The following is a 19,057-nucleotide window of genomic DNA, read 5'->3' on the forward strand; positions in this document are numbered from 1 at the left end:
CGCTGGCATCCGCTGCCTTTTCCGCACCATTATTCTTCGCATTGTCCGCAGCCACATCAGCTTTACCACCTGCCCTACCTTCCTCCGCAGTCGCAATATTAACAGCTCCATTAGCTTGCGTTTTCAAATATTTTCCTTTCGTGACATCAACACCACCACCCGCACCAACACCCGCCGCACTTGCTTCATTATAACCGACAACGCCGCCGGCAGCTGATTGTCCAACACTTGAATTGAGCAGTAATGTTTTGCGATAGATTAAGCCCTGCAGCGACGTCTTTATACGTATGCCTGTCATGTTGAGTACATGTGTCGAGGCTTGTGAGAATGCGCCCTGCGCCAAAGCGGCCAACAACACCAGCCAGGCGATAGCCCAACCGTTCGACACTAAATCTAACCAATTCGGATAGTAAATTTGCACTTGAGCGTCATTGTAATCGATGCCGGCGTTCAACATTTGATTGTTATCATCTGTGCTGGTGTTGATGATGCTGCTGAGACCAACACTCAGCGCACGGCTGGGCTCAGTTATCATTGCGGCCTCTGCTGATGGGCCGCTGATGTAATGCATATTGTAATTGTTGTTGCCATTACCATTACCACTACCACTACTGCCACTCGTGCTATATGTATTAGTGTTGGTTAAGGCTGCCGCCAAGGCATTTGATATCCAATTTGTTGCTGCCGCTTGCAGTCTAATTCGACTGCTGTCATGGAAATTGCCAAATCTGCTGCTGCTACTACTATTACTAGTGTTGTTTCTGTGGTCACTATAGAGATTTTGAATTCCCCCTGGCGTAATTGATCTATTTCTAACAATTTCACTACTATCATAGCTGTGGTTACCCACACTCGACCTCAACGCCCGCCCCGGTGTGTATGGACTGTCATTGATAGTGGAATTTGGATTGTTGGCGCCGTTGTTGTTGTTGTTATTAGAGTGCAACCAGCTCGCGTAAGTCGTGCTGTACATGCTTTCGATATATTGCACAATTTGCTGTATGGCAAGTGGGCCAATCAAGGCGCATAAATCACCGCAGAGCTTTAACAGACCGCCCAATGTAAACATGCGCCAGCTGCTGCGTAAATAGCAAAGCCACAGCGACGGCGGGCGATCGCCATTTTTCTGCAAATAAAGTGAGTGATGACAAAAAAAATTTCAAAATTCAAAAATTTTCAATAATGTATAAAAAAAGTTAAAATAGAAATTATCTTAAATAAAATGTGGTAAAGTAAATGAAATAAAAAATTAAGAAATTAAAGTTAAATTCAAATAAATAAAAATTAAATTAATTAAAAACATAATTAGATCTACAAAAATAATAATATAAATTAAAATAAAAAAGGAGTAATAAGTTTCAAATACTTTAAATAAATTAAAGTTGAATTAGTCACAATTAATTAAACAAAATTAAATTCAATTAAAATTAATTATTCAAAAATCAAAAATTTAATTTAATTTAATTAATTTCAGTAAAAGTCTAATTAGTAATAATATAAACTAAATTATGAAAACAAAATTAATATATTTCAAAAAAATTTAAATTGAATTTTATTGCATTAAGGAACGAAAATGATAAATATTCCAATGTTTTCATTAACTGCAGAAAAATAATCAAATTAATTAACCAAATTAAATTCAAATGAAATTAATTAATCAAAATTAAATTTAATTTAATTGATTTTAATAAAAGTCTAATGCAATAAAAATAAAATAAAAAACATAATTAACTGTAGAAGAAATAAATTAAAATAAAAAGATTAAAGTTAGTTAAATAAAAACAAATCTTTTAAAATAAAATTTTATGTTATTATATAAAAACAAGCGATTAAAAAAAGTAAAAAATATAATTAACTATAGAAAAAAATATCAATTAATTAAAATGAAAAGCAGAATTAATAATTATAATGATATTTAATTTATTATAATTTATTAATTTATTTAATAAAAATAAGTAATTATAATTAACATCATTTATGTTATTTTAATTAACTAATATTTTTTATCAGTTAAATTAAAACACTTTCTATTAATATTAAAATAAAGTTGAAAATATCATTAAATGCCTTAAGTTAATAAAATAACAAAGTAAACTTAATTAATTAAAAACATAATGATGAAATAATTTAAATTATATTAAATTAAAAACGCAATGAAATAAAGTAAAAAATACAATTAACTCTAAAAAATTAATGAAATAAATTGAAATAACAAAATTAAAATTAATTACTTAAAATTAAATTAATTAAAATAAAATTCTATGTAATTCGAAAAATAAAGTAAGTAAATGAAGTAAAAAACATAATTAATTGTAAAAAATACAATGTTAGTTAGCTAAATTAAATTGATTTACATTAGATACATACCTAAATAAATAGAATTAAATGTATTAAAATAATAAAATCAATTAATTAGTGTCAAGTGAATTTAATTTAAATAAATTAACTGAAATTAAATATATTCCACTAAAAATTAAAATAAAGTGTAAGACATAATTATCTGCAGAAAAATAATAAAACAAATTATAATTAATTAACTTAATTATTTAAAATAAAATTATATAACATTAGAAACTAAAATAAAGTAAAAAATATATTTAAATCTGGTAAAATAAATGAAAATTAAACTTAATTAATTAAAATTAAATAGATTAAAAATAATAAACACTAAAACAAAATTAATTAAATTTTAATTCAACTTCAACTTATCGTAGTACAAAAATACAAAAAATAATAAATAAATTAAATTAAATAAGTTTAAAGAAATTATATAACATTAAAAAATTATTATAAATTAAGTAAAAAAAAAGAACCAATGACTTATTAAATAGGTCAAGAAAAAGTATTTACAGAATAACAGCTACTACAACAGGGCACTGGCCATTTGGGGAACATGCGTCCAAAATGGGTATGCCCTACAACGACATCTGCCGTGGCTGCGGAGTAGCAGGGAACAAGGAAACAATCTTCCACTTTCTCTGCGAATGCCCAGCTCTAGCACAGATCCGACACAAAACACTCGGAATCCACCAACCACCAAACCTTGAATGGATTTCCACCAAAAGCATATCGGACATATGTAAATAGTTTCATCGAAACCTCAAAATGGTTTGAGAGAGAAAGTGAAACGTAATAGCAGATACAAAAGGTTCTACGAATAGTGTATCAAAATGGCACATCAAGTGCTAATTGAGCCCGATAGGGCTGCACTCCTACCTACCTACCTACCTAAGTAAAATAATGCAATTAATTAAAATAAGAAAATTAAAATAATTAATTAACCATTAATTATTTTTATTTTTAATGAATTAAAGTTAAAAAAAAACTAAAACAAAATTAAATTAATTACAATTATAATTAATTATAATTACTTTAATTTACATTAAAAGTAAAACATTAATAAAAAAAAATTTTAAATGAAATTAAATTAAAAATAATATAAATATAAATTAAAAATAAAAATAAAATAATAATAAATAAAATTAATTAAAATAATAAAATTTAATTAATTAATTTAAATTGTATAAATTAAAAAAAAATTTAACTGAAAAAAAATAAAGCGAATGTTTTTTGTCGCTTCGTACTCTAAAAAATTGCAGGGGGAAACAGCCTAACGGTTTTCAACTTTTTTTATTATCAAATAGAACAATTTGTATCTCCCTTCCAAGTACTTAAAAATATATTTCGTTTTGTGGATTTTTTACGAAATTGAATGCGAAAATAACATTTGTTTTTTATCCACCCAAAATACATACATATATATACTTTAAATAAAATTTCTCTTACTAAAATTTGACATTACACTTACCACCTTTGCCGTTTTGTAAATCAATAAAAATTGATCGTAATGCGCACGCGCGCTGTCTTCCAAACGCATCTGACCCAAATCTTCAACTTCCAATGGCTCTTTGTAGCCGAACCAAAGCAAAGGTGTGAGCCACCAAAAGCAAGCTTTGGAATAAAAAGTAGCTAATGTGTGTTTATAGCCGATTTTTTCATAATCCTCTAAATAATCGGGTCGAAAACGCTGTAAATCGTAAACAATTAAAAAAAATTTCGAAATAAAAATCTTTGCCAAAAGTATTTGTATTATGTTTTAAATGTCTCTTCATAAACTTTTTTATACCTCTTTGTAGATGGTAAAACCGTCAATAGCCGCCATGCCGAGCAGTGACATAACGGATAAGGTTTCAAGACAAGCCTCCATTTCGTAAATACTTTGAAAATAAGAGATCTCAGCAAGCTCATAAATGCGCACGAAGGATATAAATAACTCAATGATGCAGGTGAAGTATAGGTAATCTATAGTAGAGATAATAAGTAACAACAACAAAAATCATAAACTAAAATAAAACTGGTTTTGTGAGTATTTTTACTTGTTTTTTTTTTTTAATAACTAACATTATCTTTTTCTCCTTATCTTATCTCGCTTCATTTATTTTTACTCACTTGTCGATTTCTTCACCTCGACCACGCGATGATACCACATTAGTATTAAGGTGAGACTCAGCGCAGCCAAAGCATTCCACAATAAATCGCTGCCAACAACTAAATAAGTCATATTTGCCGCTATATTATTATCATCTGTATTTTTTTGTTGTGATTGCTCGGCTGATAAGGGCAACAAAGCACGTGCGAGTTCTATTGTGTTTAAAGAAAATAACAGCAACGCCGCAGCAGCGCGTAAATTGTGATACAAAAGTAGTGTGTGATGTAGTCTAGAAGTAAAGAATGTAATTTGTTGTTGTAATTATTATTGGTGTGAACTTAAATATATAAATAGTTTACTGTAATACGCGTATATGTATGCATATATCATATGATCAAAATTGACCCGGACTTATCTGAATTATTTCAATAGGTTGATATGACCTTTTTTACGTTCGTGTGAAATTTGATCTCCATATGGAGAGTTTTACTGTGGAAAAAATATTTGAACAGCTACTTGGCTTGAAATAATGGGTTGTTAAAAAAGTCTTGCGTATTTTCGCCAGTTGGCGCTGAAAGCGCGTAGTTCTAGTTTTATTCGTCGCATCGGGTCATGCTATACCTTTTTGGAAAGCTCATTTCACGCGCTAACACGTGTTCGATTGATTGTCGTTTCTTTTAAGTCGTTAAATTTAAATACGGCATATTTTGCAGTACTACTACGAAAAAGGCAAAAATGCATCTCAAGCCGCCAATAAATTTTGTGCAGTTTATGGACCCGACACAGTTTCCATTTCCACTGCACAACGATGGTTTTAACGTTTTCGTTCTGGTGTAGAAGTGGTCGAAGATGCGCCACGCTCCGGAAGGCCTGTTGTCGAAAATTGTGATAAAATCGCTGAATTGGTCGAAAGAGACCGGCATAGTAGCAGCCGTAGCATCAGTCAAGAGCTGGGCATGAGTCATCAAAAATTCATTTAAATTTCAATAAAAAAAAAAAATTCAATAAAAATACCGCAAGACTTTTTTGACAACCCATTATTAGTATATTAGTTAAACTTCACAATTTTGAACAAATCTCTCCGAATTCGAATCTGTTGTCCGTTCCATAACAGTAGAGTCTACATAACCGGAAAGGATCCGGATTTTGAACGACTATGAACAGTCAACTCAGCAAAAATTCTCAAAATTATTTGAATAAATGGATCTGAAGCTTGCTAACGAAACAGCCCGGTTTGCTAAGCTAACGATTAGGTGGGCCTCTGAGCTAACCTTAGAGGCATTTCGAAACCAAATATATCTTCTTAAAATACCCGAAATGAGCAAAATCAATGACAGAACCATAAATGAATGTATATTTATTTTGATGCAGCCCCATACTCAATCAAAAATTCATCAAAAAAAATCTCATTCGCCCACCAGACAACATAAAATGCCACAATCTCAGACAAATTGTCTCATTAAACTCATTCAGGAAATTTCATTCATAAAATTGAGCCAACAAAAAGACAACAAACACAAACAAAACCCAAAGTCTCATTCATCGTGGCATTCGATAAAGTACCGCAAGTGGCTTGCACTTACAGCAACTTGTGTGTAGCACACGAATGCAGTGGTGCCACAGACTCCAAGTGCCACTTGGCCGAAGATATACAAATTGATTTATCGGCTCGGCTACACCTTACACCAATTAATGCACCGCAAATAGCACTAATAACGAAAACAAACACTGAAACCCAGACACAAACAACAACAACACACCAGAAGTGCAATAAGTGCACATAATAATAAAAGTACAACAACAAAAACAAATATACTAAATGAAAAGCATATAAATGGGCAACACGTGTGAATGCAACGAAGCCGCATCGGCAGCCACACAAATATAACTACAAACGCGTGTGGCTATGCTTAGTTGCATAGAAAATATACAAACATGTGTTTATGTGTATGTATGAGTTTGGTAAATAGTGTTGATTCGCCAACTTCAATTGCTGCCACACACCTGCCACAACGCAATTTTACTTGCGTTGCGGACGAGAATGTGTGGCGCAACCCTGTAGGAACTCAGGAACTTAAGGAGTTACATGGGCTTAACGGCTTCAATCGAAATCGATTTTCTTATTGTCTTTTTTAATTACATATATATGTACAATATCTCTAGAATATTGTCTCAAATGCTCTAGTTGATCTGAGTAATAGTTTCGGTTGTCAAGATTTCTCGCGAACTACTCAACCGATCTTAAGTTTTTGATATTATTTTTTGAAAATTCATTAAAATTTTTGAAAAATATTTATATATCTTTGGAAAAAGAAAATTTTTTTATGAAATATTTCCTTTTTGAAATTATAAAAGTTTTTAATATTATTTTTTGAAAATTCATTAAAATTTTTGAAAAATATTTATATATCTTTGAAATAATAAAATACTCGTATATATAAATATTTCCTTTTTGATATTATGAAATTATTGAAAATAGACCGTTTTTGCTCGAGGAAATCCATATAGCCAACTGTTCCTACAAATGATAAGATCCTTGAGGATAAAAGAACGTGTGCTCAATTTGAAATCGATATCTCAAAAACTGACGCTAGACCATTCCCATATGTACAGACAGACAGACTGATTTGCATGGCTAAATCCGCTTAGTGTGTCACCCTAATCATTTCTATACAAATCATTAATTTACAGGGCCTCCTTTCCTTATGGATAATAGAAACTACGTTGCAAACTTACATACCCGGTTCAGAGTATAAAAAGTTGAAAAAAGTACGAATATATAACAGTCTTTAAATGATCGGAACGAGGCCGACTTTGTCTCTATCGCGCTCTCTTTCCCTCTCTCTTAGAATTCATAAGAGAATGCTTAGTAGCTGATCTTAAAATATTATTTTAGCTTTAAGTATGCTCTAGGATCTTAGAGTCTTAGAAACATTATACAAAAATTAGTTTCCGTAGTTCCAAAGCATTTGGCTCACTCAGTTAGGTTAGGTTAGATGGCTGATCAAAGATTGTATGTGGACTGCTATATATAGTCCTTTGGGAAGGCATAGAAAATAAGAATCCTGTGTTCGAACTTATAATTTAGCAAAACGCTTAGTAGTCAATACAAATTGCACAGGCGTATAATTTCCATTCCCGCCAATTCGGTGGGATGTCTGATGGTACGCGCTACTAAGTGTTTGAGTCTTGACCTCCCAAACGCGGGTCAGTCGAGAAGAAAGTTTTGAGTTGTTTCCACCTTATTTTCTTCTGTGCAGCTTCAGCAAATGGCGTCTGGTAGGCAATGGCCTGTTAAAAGTCTCACAACTAGGGAAAGGCTAGCCTTACTGATAACAAAGAGATCACTAGATCTCTTGCGATCGATCTTGGGTCAAAAGGCTTATGTGATGTGGCATATACCGATGGTGGCCCAGCGCTGGCCAAGCTTCCACGAAGCCCAGCTAACTAGTAGCAGAACACAAGAGGATTCGGGAGCACCGACCCACTCCCATAGCGTGAAATACTTGCAGAACAAATTGTCAAAGATAGGTTTTGGTCTCAAGACTAACCAAACCTCTCATGAAATTGTAAACTAGTTAGCTATTCACCAATCATAGCAAAACACGTACTGACTGCAAATCATCATTTATATACAAATTTCCTACAGGGCAGTTGTTAGATTTGTAGCATAGTATACTCAAATTCACAAGAAATATCCGCGTATTTCCTTTATTGCTTCGTACTAGTGCAGTAAAATTCTTTAGCGGCTTTTTTACTGTGTTGAAAAGAATCGCAATTGCCCAATTATTGATTTTAATTTTATGATTATTTGGGCTAATAAAGGAAATGCGAGCAGAAGTGATGCCTCAGCGAGGCACTCGCAGCAAGTGCACTTAAATGAGTATATATTGCAGCCTAAAATAATAATATTTTCCAATTTCAAACAAAAAATCAATTAGTAAACCTTTTCCCTTGCAGTCAAGTTAGTCAAGTAATGGCTTCCAATTAATGTTATATACTCAAGTGGTAAATGGCGTTTATTCGAATATTAAATGGGGAGGAAGACAAAAATATATTTATATCCATTAATGCTTGTAATACGCTTGATTAAAGTACTGCTTTGAGGGGTTATAACCACTTGAAAGTCAGATAAAAATGATTTTACGGATCAACTTCAAATTTTCGGAGAATATTTTTAAATCCACAATTGTAAGTAATCTCTTAAATAATCCATTGTACTCCAACTTCCAAATCAAACTTCAACTTATTTTTTTATATTTATAACGAACTTTATGATCACTTTTTGCCATTTTTCCGCTAGAGACATTATTCCATCAGTGTAAAACTTTTCTGGTTTCTCGGTGAAAAACTGCGACACGTAATTTTCACAGACTTCTCTTGAAGCCAACTTTACTCCATTAAGGGAGTTCTGCATTGACCTAAACAAATGGTAGTCCGATGGTGCAAGTTCAGGGCTATATGGTGGATGCATCAAAACTTCCCAGCCAAGCCCTCCCAGTTTTTGCCGAGTCATTAAAGATGTGTGTGGTCAAGCGTTGTCCTGATGGAAGACGAAGCCCTTTCTGTTGATCAGTTCTAGCCATTTTTTCGATTGCTTGCTTCAATCTCATTAGTTGTTGACAGTAGAATCAATCGTTGGACCAGGCTGGAGCAGCTCATAGTGGAAGATTCCTTTCCAATCCCACCCAACACTCAGCATAACCTTTCGAGGCGTCAATACTGGCTTTGCGACCATTTGTTGAGCTTCACCACGCTTGGACCATGATCTTTTTCGCACATTATTGTCGTATTTGATCCACTTTTCGTCTCCTGTTACCATTCGCTTCAGAAATGGTTCGATTTCATTTCGTTTCAGCAAAGAATCGCAGATGTTAATTCGGTCCATTAATTTTTTCACACACAATTCATGTGATACCCAAACATCGAGCTTCTTTTTGTAGCCAGCCTTTTTTAAATGGTTCAAACCCGTTTGTTGATGAATGTTATATTCCTTAGCGATGTCATAGCTGCTTACGTAACGGTCCTGTTCAATCTTTTCCATAATTTCATCGACTTTTTTAACGATAGGTCGACCAGAGCGACATCGAAATTTCCAGAACGAAAGCAAGCGAACCATTGTTGTGCTATACGAACTGATACAACATCGTCTCCGTAAACTTCACAAATTTCATTGGGGACTTGCGTGGCATTCTTCCCTTTTTTATAAAAAAATTTTAAAATATAGCGAATCTCTTCATTATTTTCTCTCATTTTTGAGCAGCTGTAACTTTTTTCAACTTCTCCGAATTTAATTTTAAAATCTCACCTTTCCAACACTATATGGTATGACACAATGTGATTGGTAGCACTGGAGATATACGAGTGCAACGACATCTATTGACAAAATACGAAAAGACTTTTTCGACCACCCAAAATTTAGTCGAGATTAATAACATTCTAGTAAAGTAAACACACACGTACATATGTATATTCGTACACACATCCATATATACATATGGATATAACAATATATGTACTCAATGATTTCGAAATATAGTACTGTTTAATATATTAAATATACATACATACAAATACACAAGCATTCAGAGAGTGACTCCCTCACTGCCTAAGTTATATTCCAATCGCTGCTGGCAGTGAAATTTCCGAAAGTATTTCAATGTTACGTTATTCTCAATTCACAATTAATGATCAATAAAGCAATGTGTGCTTACAATGCGCACAGCATACGCAATCTGGAGGAACTCGTAAGTGAAAATGAGCCAGTTTAAGTAGCCAATTTTAGAAATATATGTATGCGTGTGTGTGTCTGTTTGTATACTTATGCACATGTTGTTTCGTAAATATGGATATTTAAATACGAATGTATATCCGCTTGAAGAAACATATGGACATTTTTGAGGTTAAATAAAAGCAAACATTCGAGCGGGCTACTGATTCTGGCCATCATTTTGCAGAAAATGTTAAACCCAAAATATAATTCGGTATTAAAATCTTTGGCAACTCTAATATGTCGGATACCATCAAAAATCATATGGAAGGTGGAGAAAGATATATAAATTACTATATTAATAATATTATATAAATAAAGGAGCTAAAACTGGCGAATATGGCTGTTAGGCGATGATCCTCGTTTCGTGTTTGACCAAAACGTCCGTCACATTCATGCTAGAATGCAACGGCGCATTCAGATCCTTTGGTACTAGTCCACAAATATTAACTTAAATGTGTTGATTCGATCCATAGAGATATCGAAATGCTCTGCTGTCTTTCTGATACTAATTTGGAGACTACGATCCATCCAAGTAAACAGTCTTTGACTGGATATAAATTCTAAGTCCGTTCTTGTTATTTAGACCACACCTGGGGTAATTGCGATACAGCGAAAATATTATATTTAAAAGGCAGCCCGCTGACTGTACGCTCAAAACTAATCAAGGAATGCATGACTCCATTATCAATAGCTTCCGGTTTATTCCATATTACATTTGATTAAGTCTTGCCGGTCTACTTTTCGTTCTGGCGTTGGACCCTAGGTCCTCCAGGTGTGAAACTCGGTAAATCTGCGACAAAGACATTTGATATGGTGAAACAGGCTTACCCAGCTGTTGCTTTAGCAAGAAGTGGTGTGTTTCGGTGGCACCATGCCTTTTTGGAAGGCCAGGAAGAGGTCCCTGATAAAGACCGTGCTGGGAGACCTGCGACTTCGACAAACACCGACAATATGACTCGTGTACGCAAAGTTTTGAACTCAGACCATCGACTAAGTAGTCGTTTAATTGCTCAGATGTTAAATTTATCAAAATCTGTGGTTCATGACTTTGTTACGGACTACATGAACATGCGCAAGGTGTGCGCGAAGATGGTCCCAAAAGTGCTCACTGACGACCAGAAATGGCGGCCTTTCTTGTGAACAGCTACCAATGCAAGGCCGGAATCTCAACACTTCCGGAGCCGCCCTACAGCCCAGATGTTGCCCCCCCGGACTTGTTTTGCATCGCTGCATTGACGCCGAAGGAGCCTATTTTGAAAGTTTTTAAAGAATTGCAACGATTGGCTCAATAAATTTTTTTAAATCGATTCAGTTCTATTACTTTCCGGATAAACCCTGTAACATCCATCTGGCTCAGAGTGAACAGTAAGATGTCTTCTGAACTATTGGCTCTTAGAAAAGTCATTCTCCACGCAATTGTAAATGTTCTGACTGAACGCTGTCCAATTGATTTACAAGCGGTGCGGCTAAACGTTCTGTCGAGCTCGAGCCAAATCTACATGGAGGAAGACTAAGTGGTACTTTCCGGCTTTTGCCAGACTGAGATTGAAATATCTCGGTAGACATACCTTTGTCGAAGTTAGGGAAGCAGCCGGAATTGATATTAGCCACCTTAATAAATTTGTGTTAAGCGCAAAATGCCTCATCGATCTATGAGGGTCTGGTGATCCACTTTCACAGAGGACAAATATTAGTTCAAGTGAAATCAACGAATTTTAATCAACCCTGCGAGATAACCTAACCTAAGAAGAACCACGCTCCGTTCATCAGTAAGACCACGCTCCTGGCGATCCTAGACGGGTGATGGATGTTGATAATGGAAGAGTATGCATCTACTAGGTCATCCACAGCATTTGAACCACCTAGTCGACGCTTCTCGCATTTGAACCACCTAGTAAACTTTATATGCGAGCCTGCAGGAAAGTGAAGTCTGCTCCTTGGCAGGTAACGATGGTTTCGGTTTTTTAGAATTTTCAAGGAGTTATCTATGTTATATTATAATAAAACTTCAACTTTAATTATTCACCTTGTTTTGGCGAACTTTCAAACCAGATTAAAGAATTTTTGAAAATCTTGCTTGCCAGAAATGCGTTTAACTCCACTCTAACGCTGCACACAAATATTGCTTGATGAGCTGGACAATTATTTCCTTGAAAACAATGACTTGAAAATCCTATCCTTATCGCATCTCATGGCATCAATTGGAATTGCACAAGCAATTAAGCCAATATGAACTTTAGTGCACTGCACTTCAATTGATCGAGTTAAGTCGACGAGGATATCCGCGGAACAAGCGAAGAACAGAAGGAAGCAAATTAACGATGCCAATGCATTAGTCAACAATGTGCAACAAATGTTATGTGAATTATGTTGCAAGTCGCATGCATTTATTTTGGTACTCGTATGCATGCGTGCGATTCCATTAGCTTCAAGGCATACATACATACATACATATGCATAAAAACACATAAATAAACCATGCACCTTACTTTGGTGTTTGTGGCTGTGTATGTGCCACTCATGCCTAACGAATGATGTCACAACAAATGGAAATCCCGCGCATACAGATTATTTTTACGAACCCATAAACTTGTCAAACATACTACATACATACATGTATATATGTATGTACCAAATGTATGTTATGTACATATGCGGGAGGCATAGCACAGCAGCGACAGCGAAAATAAACAAACAACAATAGCGAAGCGAACAACAAAAATTTATGGAAAATAATGCGAGCAACAAATTTAAAGGCGAACGGCATTGCCCCCAACAAATCATCATTATTATCAACAACATCGACAACGAAATCATCAGCACATTGTTATCAGTTATATGGGCGCGTAAATCGTCATCAGCAGGCTCATCAACAGCGCAGAGCAACGTGAGTGAGTGTACCCACACACCACTAGATGTTGCTTCAGTTATGTCAGCACTAAATTGAGCGAATAGTCTATAAGAACGTATGTAGATTGTTAGAACAAGCTTTATGAGTGACTTGAGCAAGTGACTAATTTTATACAAGTATTATTGTATTTAAAGGTTCGAAATGTTATAGATTATAAAAAAATATCGGACAAGTTCCTTCAAAGTGGATTTTTGAAACGTAAAAACTTCTGCTAATTCTTCGCCTCACGACTATTGTATGATAGTCCCATATTCAGACTAACCTAAAAAATTTTAGTGTTTTTTATGCAAGTCCATCAACCTTTCGAAGCTTCTTATAATTCGTAGAACCTCTATTCTAAACACCATCAGTGGCATATCTAATAGTATAGCTTAACTCATACAGATCATTGCTCGATCCAACCTATCAAGTTTTTCTGATATGAAAAAGTTTTTCATGAAGTTCCAACAGTCGTGAAAAGGTAACTTAAAATTTCAATATCGTTCCATTAAATGCTACAATAAAGCTGTAAATATAATATTAGAGAAAGCTTTGAAAAGAATAACTAAAGAAGCAGTGCTTGAAAATCGACGTGTTGACATCAGAGAATTAGAAGAAGATCTCAACATTTCTTATGGGTCGACTCGACACATTTTCATTTTTCCTAATCTTGGAAAATACACGCGCAAAGAGGATCGACGCATAACACCTCTTTGTCGATTTCAAAGGTGCTTTTAACAGCACGAAAAGAAGCTGCCTTCATGCCGCTAAGACTGTATTTCGTATCCCCACAAAACTAATACGCTGTGTAAACTGACGTTGAACAATACCAAAATGTCTGTCAGGATGTCCAAGCCGTACGATAACAAACGAGGTTTCAAACAAGACGACTCCCTATAGTGCGGTTTCTTCAATCTACTCCTGGAGAAAATAATTCGAGCTGCAGATCTGAATAGGGAAGGTGCAATCTTCTGTAATAGTAACTCTTGCCAATAGGTGCTACTTCGAACTGAGTAGGCAATTGAGAAGTAAAGTTCTCTCTCGACGAACAAAGACTAAACTATATAAATCACTCATTATTCCCGTCCTACTATATGATGCATAGGCATGGATGATAACAACATCTGAATGAGTCGACGTTACGAGTTTTCGAGAGAAAGGTTCTGTGGAAGATTGGCAACCGCAAATACGGCAGTCGATGGAACGATGAGCTGTACGAAATATACGACGACATTGACACACTCCAGCTCTGAAAGTATCCAACGCAGTACCGGCCGGGGGAAGCAGAGGAAGAGGAAAACCTCCACTTCTTTGGAAAGACCAGGTGGAGACGGACATGGCTACACTTGGAATCTACAATTGGCGTCACATTACGAAAAGAAGAAACGACTGGCGCGCTCTTATAAACGCAGCTATAACCGCGTAAGCGTTGTCTACGCCAATAAAGAAGAAGATCAACATTTTTTTTTTTGGATTACCGTGGGGTAGTTCATTATGAATTAGACCTATAGGGTCAAAAAATCAATAAGGAATACTAAATAGTCGTTTTGAGGGGCCTACGACCGTATTTGTGGCCAGATGTTGCAACACTATAACGCGTCGTCGAAGTCTAGCATGATTGTGACTGACTTTTTGACAAAATACGAAACGAGAGTCAACGCTCAAGCACCGTTTCGCCAAATTTATCTCTCTATAACTGCTTTCTGTTTCGAAGCTGAAAAGTACGCTTCAAAGAACGCGCCATGTCACGCAAATATTATTTTGAACAGCAAATTGCATCTAAAAGTCAGAAGTAGGAAAGTAGTAAAATATGTCATACTAATGGTATGCTCATAGCAGATAACTTACAACTGGGTAACTTATACATATGTACACAAGTATATATCATCGTACATCTGTGCTTCTTTGTTTACTGAACGCTGATTAATATCACAGAACGCTTTTATTGATAAAGCAATGCGATGGCTGCTGTTTGTCTGAGTCTATTGTGCCCGCAGCTGTCGTAGCATTTGGCACTTGACAGCTGGGTTGACTCCCCGCCGCTGGACCCGATTAGGGTATACACATGCACATACATATATAGTATAAGGCTAATGTAAGCGTGTGTGTAGAATTATGGGGAATACCATAAGTAAAACACACATTTTTAATCTTTCTACTGTTTCAACTCATCTTTGTTCTGATAATTTTCGGTGTTTACTCACGTTTCTCGGAATTTTCGACACTAAAAAGTGAAAATGTGTCATGAAAAGTTTGCACGGTCTAAATACATACACATAAATATGTATCTGTGCACATCTAAAAAAGTGGAGACATTTGATGTACTAATTTTTGAATCGGTAATCCCAATCTTAAACTTATTAAGACAGTAAGGCAAAAGACACAAATAAGTACCTACTAAATCGGAAGTCTTAGTGTAGTTGAAATTTCCGAACTGCCGATGAAAATAAATAATGAAGACAAAGTTCTGCCGATATTACTACACACTTGCTGGTCCCAATAATGCCTATAGTTGTCTCTATCGCGCGATAAGTTACATGACGATCTTGCAATATTACTTTGCGCATAGCATCAATAGTTTCCGGAACAACAAATGATTTTGTACGATCTTCACGAAATTCGACTTGGAGTGATCTACGACCTCGATTGAATTCGGCATACCATCGATAAACACTGGTCCTGGATGGAGATTCGTCGCCAATAATTGAATTAAGTTCATCGAAGCACTGTTGCTGAGTTAATCAGTGTCGAAAGTTATTAAAAATAATCGCGTGAAAACGTTCGCGATTTAATTCCATTTTATAGTCGAGTTGAATATTTTAAGTTACTGTAAACAAAATAAATAGCGGTCGTATGTCATATTAAACCAGATTGGAACACTAGGGTGTCCAAATCAAACAAAATTCTGCCTAAGAAAACGCATATTCGTAAAATAGCAGCACATACCATTTAATGACAGTAAAACTGGCGTTTTAGAGCGAAAAAACTTCAAGAAGAAGCACTAGCCTAAGAGAAGACCGTTTGAACTTAAGAACAAGATTAAAACACGGATTTAAAAACGCAGCCGAGATTAAAGCAGAGTTGCAGAAATCATTTAATAATGATATTTTAAATCAATCAGTTCAAAATCGTCATAAAGCTGATCAACTTAAAAGAAATTGCATTCTTCCCACGTAATCTATTTGAATACACAGTACAACAGCTAATCTGGGGGGTGAGAAATTCCACTAGGTCAGTATAGTAAAACCCTCAAAGGGTTTAATCTTGATGTTTTTTCTCTTAGTTGTAACATTTTGGCAAAAAAAAAAATTAATTTAATTCTTAATTTTTCTAAATTTGTGTCTTCCAAAATCGGACAAGTGGTTCGCCAGTTATGTTAAACTACGTTTTTGCCAAAATGTAGCCAAAACTAAGCGAAAAAACATCAAGATTTTAAAAGGTCATAAAAAAAAAAACGACACATACGAACGCCAAACTCTTTGAGGGTTTTACTATACTGACCTAGTACCATCACCCTGACTTGGAATTTCTCACCCCTCAGACAATAATCCGAAAAATGTTCCACGGTGATATTAGAGGGTTCAGTGAACGCTGAGTAATATAAAAATATTGTAACGGAAGGGATTATACCCAGCTTGGTGCCCCTAACCGAAAATGATCCATACCGTATTTTTTAGTATAATTTTGCACCTGGCTATCACGCTCACTCGGTCATTTTGTTAAATTAATTCGTTAATATTGAGGTATTACTTCATTGGATTGGTCATTATTCGCCCGGATCTCAAAAAATCAATCATTGAAAACAATATTCACCATATGGGTCAAATGAACCAAAACCAGAACAGAGGGCGGTAGTTTTGTCAATCTCAAAAAGCCTCTTAGACTGTACCGTTGATGGCTGAAATCAAATCTACACAAATCAGTTAGAAAGAACATATTCTAAAGCTCATAATTATTTACCGGATTATATATGTACATATATGGGAAAGGTCATCCAAGAAAAAGATACATATTAGCAACATCTATTTGAGAAAACCTGTGCAACAATAGATTAAACAGGAAGAGCCCCGAACTCTAAAAATCTTGACAAAGTAAGATTATTAAGAATCGCTTTTTTCATATATTTTTAAATTTCTAAAATTCTGAGGACTTAAGATAATACTCATGGATATTTGCTAATGATATGGCATATGGTTGACCAACTTTCTTCATTTCTCAGCCGAGACTCGCACCCGAATGTGGATATAAACAATGAAATTATAAGTATTGGAGAGACATTCATTTCAAAAGCAAGCTTAAAACTTTCCTTCATTTGGTCAAAGGAGATGAAAACAGCGTGAATTTCGATCGGTTTAGTATAGATAAAATAGTCAGGTTCGACAGAAAGAATTTACTTAAGTTGTATACCCTGAAAAGAGTATGCAGTGAAATCTCCCATAAGCGGACATTGTCAGGACCAACCTTTCTGTCCTGTTAATAGAGTTGTCCGCTTAATGAATTGTTCTTAATAAAGATTAAAAATCGTTGGGACCAGCTAATATGCACGGTTAATGTAGATGTCCTCTTTATATAGCTTTAAATAGAGTTTTCACTATATTAAGTTTGCGACGAAGTTTATAACTCCCAGAAAGAAATGTAGTAGGTCTAATAAAAATATATATATATATACATATATACAATCCGCGTGGCGAAGTGAGTCGAATTAGACGTTATTCTCCATCAGTTTTTGAGAAATCGATCTGAAGTTTTCCACACGTCATTTTTGCCCCAATGAGCAGATTATTTGTCAGAATCGCCGATATCTGATCACTACATTATATAACTGCCACGCAAAAAAAATCAAGTGCATAGAAAACATTTTTATTTAACAAGATAAGCTTCGACGAAGTTTACTGTCCAAGGCAAAACTACAATCTGCGAAGAAATTGTTCAGAATAGACCACCATTTCCATACAAAATTAACGATCAAAACCAAGGTCTTGTATGGAAAACTTATTGACAAAATATCTTTACGAAAACAATGGCCGAACATACTGCTCAGATCGGACCACTATAGCATATATGTAGCTGCCATACAAACTGAGCGATCAAAATCAAAATAAAGATTTTCAGAAAATATGCTTTTTCCTTATTACGAAGCCTTGATACGGCTTGAAGGTCGTTTATATCAAACAACGTGGCTGTCAAGGGCTAGCGAAACATATATTTGCTATTAGTGAAGAGGACTAAAGTTTCAGTGCAGGCGAAATTAACGTTTTTTATTGTTTTGTGCTTCGGAAGGCCCTGTAAGACGTTGGGACAAAAAAGCATCCGGATATTGTAATTAAATTTCCTGGGTAAATGTTATTTTAAAAAAATTTTGCTAAGTGGGTAAGACTATCCTTAATTACTATGCCAATTAATTTTATTTCGAATTTGTTATGAATCAGTATAATAATATATTTTGCATTTGTATAAAAAATACAGAAACACATATAAACTGGCTGCCAAACATTTTTACTTTTCATTATTGCTTACAGTTCAAGAGTTTTCTTTAATTTCACCTTTTCACGTTTGCTTCGCTTTGGTTTTGTTTATAAGAATATTAATCACGTTTGCTAAATTTAAGCTCATTGTTTATATTTATTTATTTTTTATTCCATTTTTGTTTTTGCAGACAAGCTATAAGTACATACATATGTGTGTGGTTGTACTTCGCGCGTTCCACGAATGTGGAAAACTCGCTCATTGTTTTTCTCCGTAAGTTGCTGAAAATTCATTTGCGCTCTTTTAGCTTTATTTCTTATAACGTATTGCTAGAAAAACGCGTGAGCTTTCGATTTTTGCGAAATTTCTGTAAAATTGTAAGAGAAAACACTTAAGGCATGAAATCCGCTTCGAAGTAATTGTATGTATGTATATGTGTATGTATTCGTTTGTAAATTAATGACTGCACATTTTTCATTAAGAACATTGCTTTTTTGTA

The 19,057-nt window shown here is 34.7% G+C and overlaps 1 protein-coding gene across 1 annotated transcript in view; it reads right to left on the reverse strand.

Moving 5' to 3' along the window:
* The window catches only part of LOC126752848 (ATP-binding cassette sub-family C member Sur), a 53,403-nt gene that overhangs the window by 33,183 nt on the left and 1,163 nt on the right, over positions 1-19,057 (reverse strand). The window contains 4 exon segments of the mRNA XM_050463844.1: positions 1-1,126; positions 3,809-4,027; positions 4,127-4,302; positions 4,450-4,718. Of these exon segments, the coding sequence (XP_050319801.1) occupies positions 1-1,126; positions 3,809-4,027; positions 4,127-4,302; positions 4,450-4,718 (1,790 nt within the window).

The sequence above is a fragment of the Bactrocera neohumeralis genome, chromosome 3 (genome assembly GCF_024586455.1).
Source record: "Bactrocera neohumeralis isolate Rockhampton chromosome 3, APGP_CSIRO_Bneo_wtdbg2-racon-allhic-juicebox.fasta_v2, whole genome shotgun sequence".
NCBI classification, from domain to species: domain Eukaryota; kingdom Metazoa; phylum Arthropoda; class Insecta; order Diptera; family Tephritidae; genus Bactrocera; species Bactrocera neohumeralis.